This window comes from Eschrichtius robustus, chromosome 2 (assembly GCF_028021215.1).
Source record: "Eschrichtius robustus isolate mEscRob2 chromosome 2, mEscRob2.pri, whole genome shotgun sequence".
NCBI classification, from domain to species: Eukaryota; Metazoa; Chordata; class Mammalia; order Artiodactyla; family Eschrichtiidae; genus Eschrichtius; species Eschrichtius robustus.
The window spans coordinates 64509128-64523931 of NC_090825.1; the positions used below are offsets into that span (position 1 = coordinate 64509128).

Genomic DNA, 14804 nt, shown 5'->3' on the forward strand with positions numbered 1-14804 from the left:
TGGAAGAGGGGATCCACAGCCTTTCATCAGTTCTCAGAGGACCCCATGACTTCAAAATCATTAAGAATCACTGATTTATATCGACAAAGTAGGCACCTCAAAAAGTACGTTAGTATTGATAGTTTTAGGGAAGAACATTAAAAACACTGAAAATAATGTACCTTTTGCATGTGCTAGATTTAAATTAAAACAAATATGGTCTAAAAATATTTATGCTCATTATTTACAATTTCTTTGATATCTCTAAGTAAAAATTTCTTAAAATACCAAAACCACAGAGGAAGAGCTCCCCTGAATCTAAGAGCCATAGAAAAAGGAAGGGCAATAGCAGATTTAAGAGCTATACCTTCTGATAGCAAAGACCAAAAAAACTCAAGTCTGATGGAAGCAAAAAGCCAAAGTATTCAGTGAGTTTTTATCAACCATTTACAGTACGAGGACAGGTTAAATTCATGAGGAAGGGAGTAAAACAGAAATAGGTGCAAGAAATAGAATTAATTCTATAATGAAAAACTTAAAATCCTCATTTTGTTAACCCACTAATTCAATAGGGACAGACTTCTAAAGTGGTTTCTTGTGCCACTTTGCAGACCTAATAGGAAACATACAAAATATAAGGGTGTCAACAAGTGGGAAACTCAACTACATTCAGCAAATAATTAAGCGTTTCTAGTCTAGATCTAGATGTCATAAATACAGACTATGTAAAATGAAAAACTGACTTTTATAACACTATATGTTACAAGAGGTCAGTCTTAAACCCCAGGAAAACAGCACAATGACAGTGCTTAACTGCAGTGAACCGTTGTTCCAAATAAAGGAACAACTCTGAACCAAAGGACTGCACCTGTTCCTGCCATACGTATGTGAGACAAACAAGGGAAACCCACAACCACAACTGACCAAGTGTGGTTCTATTCACCATGGAACTTCTAGTAAAGCACGTTTTCAGGAGAGAGATTAAAAAGATGATGGCATGAAGTAACGGACCAAGGAAACCATGTGTACAGCACTAGAAGAGAGCTTTTGTTTTTTCTTTTGAGTAAGATGTTGAGAGATGAATGTATAAAGTACTGAACAGGAAATGCTCCTAACTGAAGAAGTTTTTTAAAAATAAAAGAAAAAGAAAAGCCTAGCTTGCCCATTTGAATACCTAGACTAACAATTACTGCTGCAGAAAAGTCACATACCTGGGCATACTTGTACCACAATAAAATTTATAAGTTCTGATACCAACTGGGCCTTTAATACTGACTGACCATCTTTGTGTACATTCCTAGTCAGTTCTAGCTCTGAGTCTATACAGAATTATTTCAAACTTTTTTGGACTATTCTCTCTCCTAAAAATTTACCACCATCACCACCACTACCTTCAGTAACCTTGGGTTTAGATGAGGTCACATGGGTGGGGCCCTCATGTGCAATTAGTGCCCTTATAAAAAGAGACACCAGAAGGCTAGTTTGTTAGCTAGCACGTGCTTGGTCTCTCTCTCTCATTCTCTGTTATGTGCTCGCTCTCTCTTTCCCTCTCTCTCTCTCTGCCATGTGAGGACACAGTAAGAAGGCAGCCATCTACAAGCCAGGAAGAGAGTTCTCACCAGAAACAGACCATGCTCAGCAGCTTGATCTTGGATTTCTAGCCTGCAGAACTGTGTGAAAATAAATTTCTGTTGTTTAAGCCACCCAGTCTATGGTATTTTATTACGGTAGCCAAAGCTGACTAATATAATATCATACTTATAGCTGGAGATTCCACACACTGGTCACAATTCCAGCTTGATTTAATAGAAGTATCTTTAAGTTAAATAACATTAATGCTGGTTTTGAGTTTATTTGTTTTTTATTCTTCTAAGTGCTACCTTTCAGAAAATAATTGTAGAAAATGAAAAAGTATAAATGAGAGGCATGAAATCATAAACAGGTACAGTGCAGACCTACTGAAATGCATCATCAATCTAGTGAAAATGGAATTAAAGATACTTACCACCACCAAGAATGTAAGAATCCTGGTGGTTCCCCCAATGTGATGTTTTTTTCCCATCTTATCTAAAATGAATAAAAGAGATATTAAATACTTTCCTAATAATACTTTTCTTACACATATTATAAAGCAATATTTTTCCATTTAAAATATTATGATAATATATAAGATTTTCATGTTATTCTTTACTCAAGTTTTAAAAATACTCATTTTATATTGTGATTTGCTGACTGGATAGTTTGAGAGAAGATGCCACCATTATTTTCCTGAATTTGCTTCCCACTGTGCCATAATTTCAGAAGATATTTCAGGATCTTAAGGCACATGAAAATCACCATTATTAACACCAATATGAAAATCAGTTATCACCACTAACCCAGAAATTTGCAAGAGATTGGGCTTAATATGTAGACTCTAAATTATACTATAAGGATTGAATTTTTTAATAAGTTCCTTATTTGAGGGGATTGGAGTAAGACGGTATATGACTTCCATAAGAATTTTTAAAAGATGGTGACATAAACTTTCCAATTATTTATATTTCAGATGAGTTGGAGTTCACTATAATAAACATTTAAAACAAGGTCAATATTCTCAAAATTACAAGTTCTGACTAAACGCTTTTTACAAATTAAATTTAAAAATTGGAAAGCTGTGTGGGTGTTCATACAGTGCCTCTTTTAAGCATTGGATCACAGTCAACAGAAAGGATAAAAATCTTTGCATTCAGGGAGATAATATTTTAGTAAGGAAGATAGACCATAAACAAGCAAACAAACAAAAAAAGGAAATTGTATTTACATTAGAAATAGAAGGTGACAAATGCTGTGGAGGAAAACAAAACAGTGAAGGAGGACAAAGAGAAAAGGTAAATGTAAGTTATAATTTTAGCTAAGGTGATCCAGCTTTGAAAACAAACAATCCTTATGTATAAGTATATCCTGTAGTTTTTTAAATAATTAAAAATATTTAACAATACTCCAATCAATAAAATGTGCCCACAGGCCCTTAACACTACTAGGAAGTAAACAACTATAATTATAGATTTCAAAAAATTCAAGGAATCCTTTCTATCACCTACTATGGAAGAAGTTATCCCAAAAGGATAAAAAACAAAAACATTTAAAAATAAAAACTTAAGAAGTGGCCCTAAATGTAAAAAAAGAAAAAAAATCAAAACCTCTCTAAGGAAGAGATGCAAAACTTAAGTGCAATTAAAATAACTGAAACTGATTACATTTTTAGAGTTCTTATGTATACAAAATATAAACCGCTGGGAACCTTGACATAGACAAGTAATTTGCTCTCAAAAAACAAACAAACTTTCTAAAGATTAGAAAATTATATATGTGATAACCATTTTAAAAAAAGAGCTAGGGCTTCCCTGGTGGCGCAGTGGTTGAGAGTCCGCCTGCCAATGCAGGGCACACAGGTTCGAGCCCTGGTCTGGGAAGATCCCACATGCCGCGGAGCAACTAGGCCCGTGAGCCACAATTACTGAGCCTGCGCATCTGGAGCCTGTGCTCCGCAACAAGACCACGACAGTGAGAGGCCCGCGCACCGCGATGAAGAGTGGCCCCCGCTTGCCACAACTGGAGAAAGCCCTCGCACAGAAACGAAGACCCAACACAGCCAAAAATAAAATAAATAAATAAATAATTTTTTAAAAAAATATATTAAAAAAAAAAATACACATACCTTTAAAAAAAAAAAAAAGAGCTAAAAGGTGAAACTCTAGCAATTAATGAACTTGAATTTATAAAGTCTAAATGTGATCTATGAACCAGAACATGTTATATAAATGTAAGCCAGATCCTAGCTTGAATTCTCCTAAGCAGTAACACTCAAAAAAAAAATTTTTAATGTATACTACCTTTTATGTGATAATTTCAGTTGATCAATATTCTATCTTTTTGGTTCATGAAAAAATAAGGAATGGTACTTAATGAATCTTATGAGAAATAAAACTCTGATGTCCTGCTAAAGTTATAATGTAGTCAGAAACTTGTGTCTCATCTTTCTCTCAATCCTTTCTCTTACCATTTTTTCACTAGTCTTCTTGAAAGGGCATAATAATGGACCTCACAGATGTGCCCCAGACATACTAATTTTCCTAACCCCCGGAATCATCCTAAGCATATAAACAGTAAGTTTTTTAAAGTAGTGTCCTTATGTTTCATCTCAGTTCATCTTGACTTTACATAATACAACTGTGAAATAATTAAAAGGAGAATGTGAGATGACTTATGAAGAGTCAAAGTAGCATGACTAGCTCTCAGTGCCAGACTGTGCTGGAGGTAGGATTAGACTCACAGTCTAACATGAGTCCCACTGCACCACATCAGCTACTAAGCAGTCTCCTTCCTGTACCTTCACAACTTCCACAACCAATCATCAGCTATTTCAGGAGATACGGTACTCTAGGAAAATAACTATATGGTTTATATTTGATATGGTCTTTCACAAGAGGAAGTCTGAAGGTAAAGCATCTGTATTTTAAACAGTATTACATCTTATTATTCCTAAGAGAAACTCAAAATGTTTCACATACATCATCTTTTTCATCCTCAAACATTCTTTACTATATCGTGAGTAAAGTTCATCTTTCTCACTTTAAATTGCAAGTCTGTGGCAGAAACAGCTAAAACTTTGGTCCATCATACTGAAGTTAACACAAAACTCACAGTTATTCAATGAACAACAACTAACGTTTTAGGTATTTGCAAAGAAGAGGTCGTTATACATAGGAATATGTTTCCATAGTGAATGGTAGTTTTTGCCTCCAAACTAATTACTACTCTAGATATTACTTGTTTAGAGAAAGCATGAGATGATGCTCAAGAAAACAGAACCTGATCTATAGAAAACTTTGGCACATTTACTGCAGCATTTTTAGAAACAATGAAAATTAGAAACAACCTGAAAAACATTCACCAATAGTGAATGTAAAATAAATTTTGGTGCTTAAATACTACAGAACAGTGTGTAATCATTAAAATGAATAAGATATATCTATATGGAAAAATAGCCATGCTATATTGGTTTTTAAAACTGGAGATTACAAAAGGTTGGAGAACAAATACATATAGTATAAAACCTTTCCTGTTTAAAAAGAAATGTATGAATATGTACGTGTGCATTTGGGTGTATGCATATTAAAAATGACACCAAACTTACAACTATTATCTCTGGAAAAAGCTAAAGGAAGACTGTCATTTTAAAATCATATTCACATCCACATACGTAGTTTAATTTTTTTAGCAAACGTGTATTAATGATGGATGGGGTTGAGGAACAGCCAGAAAATACTTCTAAATGTCAACAGTCATTTTAGGAACAATTCTTCTGCTATTTATGAAGAGGCATTTTCTGTTGTACTGAGTTTCATGGGCTTCAGGCTTGTTTAGGTGTTTAAGCGGCATCTGTGCAAACAATCTCTCTCTCTTTATTCTATTTTTCCTTCTTGCATTATTCCAGGCCCAATGTGTAGTCCCTAGTCCTTAGGCTTTTTGCTGTTTAATCATCCACCTCCCTTCCTTCCGACATTAGTCCAGCTAAAGGCCGTATTCTCCTGTAACCTTGTAAATCCCAAGGCCAATTCCCACTGCCATACTCTGCATCTGAGGGCCCCGTCTGTGATTATGCAGTGTCTCTATCATATGATCTAGTGTTTTCAGCATCTCTATGTAAATGCACAGCCAAACATTGAATCATGAATGAAAGGTATATTGGCAAGAGTAAGACATGCCATATGGTTTATATCTGAAAATTATAAATTACAAACTATCACTATCTGATAGCAATTCTTCTTCTAGGAATTTATTCTATAAATATGGTCACATGTGCAAAATTATATATGCAACAATTTTCATTGAAGCATCATTTGTAATTGCAAAAGACTGGAAACAATCTAAATGTCCATCAGTAGGGGGCTGGTGAAATTATGGCACATTTCATAAAACGAAATACCCTACAACCACAAATAGAGAATTATAAATTTAATGAACCAATATAAAACAACTGAAGTCGAACAAGTGAAACAAAAATCAAAGCACAGAACAGAGCGTATAATAAAAAAACATTTGTGATACACACACATACAAACATATATACATACACACACACACACACACACACACACACACACACATTTACTTATCATCTCATCATCATTTGCTTCCAGCAAGGTATACTGGTCAGTTACCTATTATCTCTCAGCCCCAAACCCACCCCTCCTACACTCCATTCTACACTTGGTGCTTGGATTCTGAAAATTACATTTCCTAGGCTCCTTGCCAGCCAGTTTCCTGTTAAGTTCTGCTATCAGGAGACACTAGTAGGAGATCAAAAGGCAGGAGGAAGAAGAGAAGCTTCCTGCCCCTGGCTCCAAAGGAGTAGTTGCTGGTTGCAGCAGGAGCAACAAAGCCAAGGTGGGGCAATTCTGGATGTCGACAGCACCTTTTTTGGGGGGTTCCAGCCTCATCAATGTGGGACCACTTTAGACAGTCAACAGCATCTCCAACAGCACAGCAGTTCATGTGAAGCTCATGGGATACAAGCTTTACAGAGTATTCCTAAAACCTTTCATACTTTTTGAAAACCAATATTAAAAAAATTAATACCCTGAAAGGATAAAGCTAGTTCCTGTGTTAAGAAAAGAATGCATACCTATGTACACATTTGTTGCTAGACAAAATCCTGAGACTTCTAATTTAGATATAATCCACTGTTCCTACTAATTTTCTAAAACCTTCCATGTATAGAAGTATCGGTGCATCCATACAACTAAACTAAATGTAAAAAAAAGTAAAAATTTTTCCATTCTAATTTAAAAAATTAAAGCTGATAGATGTATAACAGGAAGAAAAATCTGACTGTACTTTGAAGCAGATATAATCCAAAACTGTGCTGTTCAATGTGGTACTCATTAACCACATGTGGCTCTTTACATTTAAAATTAATTGAATATTCCTCAATTGCTCTAGCCACTTTTCAAGGGCTCAGTAGTCACATGTGACTAGTGGAGAACTTACTATACAGCAGAGATTAGAGATCATTTCCATAATCATGGGAAGTTTTATTGAATAGTCCTGCTCTGCTTTAGAAGGAAGGTAGAAGTCCTCTTAAAAAGGAATACCCTTGGGGCTTCCCTGGTGGCGCAGTGGTTGGGAGTCTGCCTGCCAATGCAGGGGACACGGGTTCAAGCCCTGGTCTGGGAAGATCCCACATGCCATGGAGCAACTAGGCCCGTGAGCCACAATTACTGAGCCTGCGCGTCTGGAGCCTGTGCTCCGCAACAAGAGAGGCCGCGATAATGAGAGGCCTGCGCACCGCGATGAAGAGTGGTCCCCACTTGCCGCAACTAGAGAAAGCCCTCACACGGAAACGAAGACCCAACACAGCCATAAATAAATAAATAAATAAATAAATAAAATTAAACTTAAAAAAAAAAATGTAAAAAGGAATACCCTTTATTGGGAAAACTCCTTGATGCATATGAAGGACACAGGAAAGTTAAGGCAAAGAAAAGGTATCAGCCATAAGGAGGAGAAGCAGCAGGGCTGTAATACTTAGTGAGAGCAAGAAATTACAGCAAGAGAACCATACTGTCCTCCCTCCCCCTAGTAAGCCCCAGAGATGTTAGAGAGGACTTGAGACAACCTATTATATTAGGGATTAGAGCTGGAGCCATTTTGCTAGAAAAGGTAACCCCAGGAGGTAGGAGGATTGTGGGCCATCCAGGTGACAGATACTTGGAGCACACACGTGCACGTAGGATATATATTTATACTTGTACTCTAAAGAAATAAACTACACAAGATAGAAAAGAGGGGAATTCCTTGGCAGTCCAGTGGTTAGGACTCAGGGCTTTCACTGCCAGGGCCCAGGTCCAATCCCTGGTCAGGGAACTAAGATCCCATAGCAAAAAAAAAAAAAAAAAGAAAAGAATCAGTCAAGCATTAAAATAACACCTTTGAGCACTTACCACATGCCAGGCCCTTCAAATCACTTTACATGTAGTAACTCAATTAAACCTCAGCGCCACTTTAAAGTATTATTATGATTATCTTCTTTTTATAATTAAGAAAACTGAATAAGTAAACATAATGTAGAACACAATTCAAATCCAGCAGTGTGGCCCTTAAGTGATTGCTCTTACCCACTACACTATGTTGCCTCCAAATTAAAGTTCAAGAAACAGGTAAGGTAAGGAAATTATTATTATTATTTTCTCTCTTCATATAGGTGAAAAAATAAACAGAACAGAATTTTGGAGTCTATGGAGTTCAATAATTTAGCATTCCTAATAAAATCTGAAGAAACAATCCATTAGATATTTTTAAGCTTCTATTTCTGGCTAACTTATTGGCTAATTTATGGCAAATAAGGGCTAGTAATATAGTATAAACAATGTAAAATTTTTAAGAAGAGAAAAAAAACCTAGATCTCTGCAACACTCTAATTCTTAATTTTATTTGCTACAGACACCAAGCCTCATTCTGAGGCATGAATACCATACAAAATTTCAGAAACAAGCAGGAATTATCTTTGCATAATGAAATAATATAACGCAGGAAAAGAATCGTTTTTAAAGAACCCAAAATAACAAAAATTGATATAGAATTGCAAAGAAGATTTCTTAGCATTCTGTTTATAATTATTGAATACTGAAAGATAATAAAATATAAAGCAGAGGAGGGGCTCTGTATTGAGAATATTTCTAAAGAATATTCCATTTTGTCCTCTTGGTGGTAAGAAAATGAAAAGTCATACAAACTACATTTAGGATTCAGGTAGTGGTTTAGGATCTATGATGAATCAGAGATAACAATGAGCTTTAACACAGCCTGGCTAGAGAAATGTTTTAATTTCTACTGTTATCCCAATGTTATCTCTTTTAACTAAGAAAAAAAATAGCTGGGCTAATAGTGCCCTACTATTCTGACTGATAACAAAAGCTATCAGAAGCAGTCCAATTTCTGACAGGCTAGGCCAAGGGCAGTATAAGAAAGGCTAAGCCCAAGTGAGAGATTAGGCTGCTGAGATACACATCTTACTTGTTCAGATGATGCCTGGAGTTCCAACTTGACCTTCTCACAACTTCATCCAGAAAGCAAACCCATATAAACGAAAGAGGTGGCCCAGCACAGTAAATCCTGGCTCACAAGGGCTCATTAACATCATAGTCATCTATATCCTCATTCATCCTGAGGGAGAATGCCGAAATTGGAAGAAGCATTCTACTTTGCCTTGAACCAGTGTGAGAACATCGAATACTTGAGTAATTGGTGCCACTTCAGTCATTTCCTTTTTATCACAAATACCCAACCCAAATAAATAGGTCCCCCTGATTTTTAAGTTCCTTGTATAACAGTTCTGAATTAGGTAAAAATCTGGGTATAGAGTAAGAATTTAGATAAGATGGTCCTTCACTACTCAAATGACTGAAGAAGTCATTCTACAATGAGCAGCCTTAAATTTTCCAGATGATCCAAGTGAAAGGAAGAGAGAAAGCAATGCTAAATAGGGTACAAAGCTCTAAAAGATTACATTCTCCTTTCTTTGTTGTCCATAGCTAAAGAGGATGGGTACTGCCATTCACACAGACACTGCAGTACAAACCTAACGATGCTATTCTTTTACTTAAAAGAATAAAAGTTCTCTTTTGCTGAGAAGATAAGTCCAAGCTTCTTGGCAGAATATGCAAAGGCTTTTAGGTAAGAATGCACTATCAGCACAGAGAGGTGGAGCCCTGAGAAAGCTTTCCTAGAAAAAGCTACTTCTAAGCTAGTCAAGGAGAGAAGGGGAGGAGATTTTAGGCAGTGAATAGCACCGAGTAATGCCCAGATGAGAGAAGGCTTCTGGTATGTATAGGCAAACACAAGCAGCTGGTATTATGGAAACTTAAAATATGAGGGAGGACAATATAGCAAGCTATTGACATTTAACCAATTGAAATTACAGTCAACCCTCTCTATCTGTAGGTTTCACATCCACAGATTCAACCAACCACGGAGAGAAAATACTTGGAAAAAAAATTCCAGAAAGTTCCAAAAAGCCAAACTTGAAATTGCTTCCTACGGGCAACTATTTACATATCATTTACATTGTACTTACATCTATTACATAGCATTTGCACTGTTAAGTATTAGAAGTAACCTAGAGACGATTTAAAATACATGGGAAGATAAGTGTAGGCAATGTGCAAACACTGTGCTATTTTACATAAGGGACCTGATCTCTGTGGATTCTAGCATCCACAGCAGTGGGGTAGGGGTGGGGAGGTCCTGGAACCAATACCCAGTGGATACGGAGGGACGACTGTATCTAGAACTCTAGGGTATACTCAGCAATGGCCTATTACAAATCTACCTCCAGACTTCCATTTTAAAATCAAGGTAATTTTGTATTTTATCTTCTATTATTTTTATTTTTAAATAACTATACAAATATATATACATATATATTTCTTGTTTTAAAACATTCTACAAGTAAGGATAAAATTCCCCTTCGATTCCTTTAACATCCCCACTCCCATCAACAACTAGTCTGGAATGTATATTCTTTCAGACCTTCACTATACTTCACATTCGTAAGTATGTACCCACAAAAATATATACGATTGCTTTATGTTCAACGATTTCCATGTAACTATTCTGGGAATCACATACACCCCTCTCCAAAGTCCAATAATATTGTGTCTTCCTGGTGAAAATAGTTTATTTTCAGCTTAACTGATTCCTCTTGTGAAACTGACCAGATTAATAATTCAGAGATATCCTCAATTTTGTATTCCAAATGCAGCCGGAGAAAATAAAATCATGGTAAATACTTGTTAAAAAATGTGTAAATCTCTTCTGGAATTATAATTTTATTTTTACCAAGTAGCTCTAGAAAAGTTGTATATCCATTGTCCATCGAGTCAGAAGCATATCAGTACAGTATCTAGTTATCTGTTCAATCCACGTAACTTATTTGAGTCCTAGTACCTGAACTTCCTTAAATACGTTAGCAACATTTTTCTTTTTTGATGAAGTGATTATTAGTGTTGCTAAGAAAAAATAGTCCTGGGAACCCCCGAGGACTCAGAAAATTGAGCCAATCCAAAATGCTCCTTTATATAAGGAAAGTGACCAGTAAATTCTTTTATCAAGTTTCATCAAGTTTTCAAATGCATTAAAATAAAACTTGAAAATCTCCATAAGTAGCTTTAGTTTCTTTTAAATATAAGTTGGCAGTGATTAAGAATATAATTATTAAAAGCATTCTCTTCGCAATCTCAGTCACTTTATAATATCAAACAGTGAATGTGACTCAGAAAGGTTACAGACCAAAGTCTTCTAATTAATTATTTAATGAGATATGGATATATTAAACTTCTGTTTTGATTTAAATAAACTTTGAAATCACATTTTTATTACATTGCATATATTCCTTCTATAGTAAAACAATTGACTTCTTAAGTTCTGAGCATACCTCTCAATTTTCTTACTTGCAAACAGGCCCTAACAGTTCACATATATTAATTAATTAGATAAAAGATTGGGGGGCTACTACGTGTGTTTGTTTACTTGTGTGCTTGTTGGAGGATAGTGAATCTCAAGAAGGCTGTACCTCAGGCAGGGCACTTTGGTCAAGGGGTTGCCCATCATATCCCTGATCTGGAAGGGGCAAACTAGTGAGATCACTAGAGACAATGTAATTTTGATCAGCACTGTCCCACAGAAACATAAACATATGCCACAAATGAGAGCCACAGATGTAATTTAAAATTTTCTAGTAATTACATTAAAAAAAGAAAAAAGAAAAATAATGTTAGTAACTTTATTTTGTCTAATATATCCAAAATATTATCATTTCAATGTGATCAAAAATTTTAAATTATTGATATTTTATATTCTTTTGTTCACACCAAGTGTTCAAAATCCAGTGTGTAACTTCATACTTAACAGCACTTCTCAATTGCATTAGTCATATTTCAAGTGCTCAAAAAGTCGTATCTGGCCAGCGGCTACCATACTGGACAGCACAGATATAGAGGGGAAACCAGGGGCTTTGGAATTAACATGGACCTAAGGTTTGAATTCTAGTTCCATAACTTACTAAGCTATGTGACCATAAGCTAGTAATATAAACTCCCTGAGCCCTGTAGCTCTTATCAGTAAATCCGGAATAATACCATATGCCTTGCAAATTTCTTAAAAGAACTATAGATAATATAATATTTATTATAATTATAGATAATACGCCTGGCATACATATAACTCAATAAAATCCTCCTCATCCTCATCATTATATAAATTAGAGAAGGAAAAAATAACATTGTATGAGAGCTCAAAGTTTAAAATATTGTGAAGGAGAAAAACAGAAAGAGAAACAAGAACTTGAAGCAAGATTATCAAAATGTTTTCTAACTGAAGTTTCAGTCATCAACCCACTATTATCCACACAAAACAAAAACAAAAACCGTATTTTCCAAAATTGTGAATAATGCCAAAATAAGATATTGCTAAAACTAGACATATGATGGTGTTTAAAGGTTCTATTTCTACAGGGAAAAAAATGGCTGGAAAGTTGAGTAGGAGGTTATTTGCATGGACATGGAATTTTGGGATACTAAAAATGCTTACAAACAATCTACAAAGAGTATATTATGCATTCTGATAACTGAGCATTCATTATGTAATACATAATGATATTTTTTTCAAATAATTGTTACAGTATATTTTTCATTCACTTATATAGGATATCAAAATACAATGCAGAAAATATACAAAACATACCTCTGATAAAAATGTCTGGGCCGATTTCTGAGCTCCTACATGGAGCAGATATTCATATACGTAGAGTGCTAACCTGTAAAATGAGTAAAATATTTATTGAGAAGAGGTATATTTAAAATTCATTCTTTAAACAATGCACACACCTTTTCATTACAGAAATATTTTTCACACTAACAGTGACAGAAAATCAACTCTTCCAACATCTTTTCAATGGGAGTTTATACACATATGTTCAGAAAGAACTTTAATTAAAATAAGACGCAAAAGAATAAGACACATTTAGGTGTTTCTTGGCACGAAACACCTAAATATGGATTTTTGTCTTGGATCATCTAACTTATCAAGCCCTCAATTCCCTTTGTTATACCTAGTATGAATTACTAACTTAAAACCAAACATTAATAATTCCCATAACCTACTTGAAGGTCTAATTATTAGTAAAACAAATGAATTAAGTTATTGGACCTTTACAACAACACTATATCCTTCCATCTTTCTGGTGAATGTTAACATAAACTCCAGCTGTTTACATATCCGTATGCCAAAATGGGTGTTGAATGTCCATTTTAATATATTTGTTCAGGCACTCTCTCCTTATTCTTTAGTTTAGATTGCTAAACCAATAATATTTTAGTTTAAAAGAAATTCAAATTAACAGCAAATCACAGCATTAAGTAAACTTTAAAGATACCAGATTATATTAAGCATTTGGGTGCTTAGAGTTTAAAGGTTAACACGGAAGTACATATAAATTTATCACTCAAATATAGAATATTAAGTATGCACTATACATTTATACTACTCTCATTATCTTGTGGATTCAGAATTTTAAGCTACACCATGTGGCTCAATTTTAGTTAAGCTGTTAACAAAATATTATTCATAAACCCAAATTAGTCTGAGGCAGTATTTTTAATGATATCTTGGACTGATGCCCAGATGGCTCACAACAGTTCAGTTTCTGCTACACTGTATTTACCAATATTGAGCCAGGTTTACAGTAAACAAAACAATGTAACAATAACCACAGTTCTGTAGAGCTACTCCATTTCTCTTGCCAAGTGAATTTATGATTGTTAAAGACTGATGGCATTTGAAAAAATGAATATTTTCCCCATTTTCATGAAAACATAACATGTATTTGTCATGAAAAGGGAAAGCCTGTATATAATCACTTGCTCTGTCCATTTAATTCTTTCTCCATTCCAAAACTGCCAAACTCTTAAGATGAGAATTATTCTGTAGTTACTAAGCACCATGAGCAGACATCTGTTAAAGTTACTCATAGATGAAAAGTATGTTGTTGACAGTGAGTATACGAATATAATTTAGAAACATCTCCTATTCTCTTCAAGTTGAATGCCACTTCCTGGATCAGTGCTTCTCAACTCTTTTTCTACCCTAACACAGGTAGTATGTCACATCCCTGTGTGATGCTCCCTGAGGAAGGTTCATACCCCAAAGTATGTCATATGGGATATGGGAATTGAAATGTTCCTGTAGTTTCAAACAAACAAACCCAACTGGTGATTCTTACCACACATTCTTCAAACACACATATCCCACATACTCTGTCTCTCCACTAACTACTTCCAAACCCATCACATGATTCCTGACCATGATGGCAGATTTCACCTTGAAAAAAAAAAATATTTGTGAATTTCTCCTGGAGAGACTGAAGCCTCAAAATTGCCTGCCAGTGGCAGTGTGGCCCTACTGCCTACGGCCCTACAGCCTCGGGTTATTCCTTGTGGCTTGTAAAATCTTGGGCCTAGAGCCATACCAGTGGTGCAGTCTGGACAAGAAAGCCAGGCCTAAGTCAAAGGCTCAGCAGTAAGGATGTTCCACCAAGCTTGGAGAAGTTGGAAGTGAGAGGCACTGAGTGAAGCAGAGGCACTGTGGTGGGTCTGGGAGGCGGGGGGGGGGGGGGGGGGGGCGATAAGAAAACAGACCCCAGAACAGTCAAGGCCAGAGCACAACTGTTGCTGTGTCCTTGCAATAAACACCATTCCTTAAAGTTAAGCAAGCCACTTCCTTGT

At 35.5% G+C, this 14804-nt stretch overlaps 1 protein-coding gene across 4 annotated transcripts in view; it reads right to left on the reverse strand.

Moving 5' to 3' along the window:
• Positions 1 to 14804, reverse strand: part of SSBP2 (single stranded DNA binding protein 2) — a 294633-nt gene that overhangs the window by 209112 nt on the left and 70717 nt on the right. For all 4 annotated transcript variants that reach the window (XM_068533619.1, XM_068533613.1, XM_068533605.1 and 1 more), the window contains exons 2-3: positions 12766 to 12838; positions 1985 to 2046 (exon numbers count right to left, since the gene is read on the reverse strand). In XM_068533619.1, coding sequence (XP_068389720.1) covers positions 1985 to 2046; positions 12766 to 12838 — 135 coding nt within the window. The remainder of the gene's footprint in view (positions 1 to 1984; positions 2047 to 12765; positions 12839 to 14804) is intronic.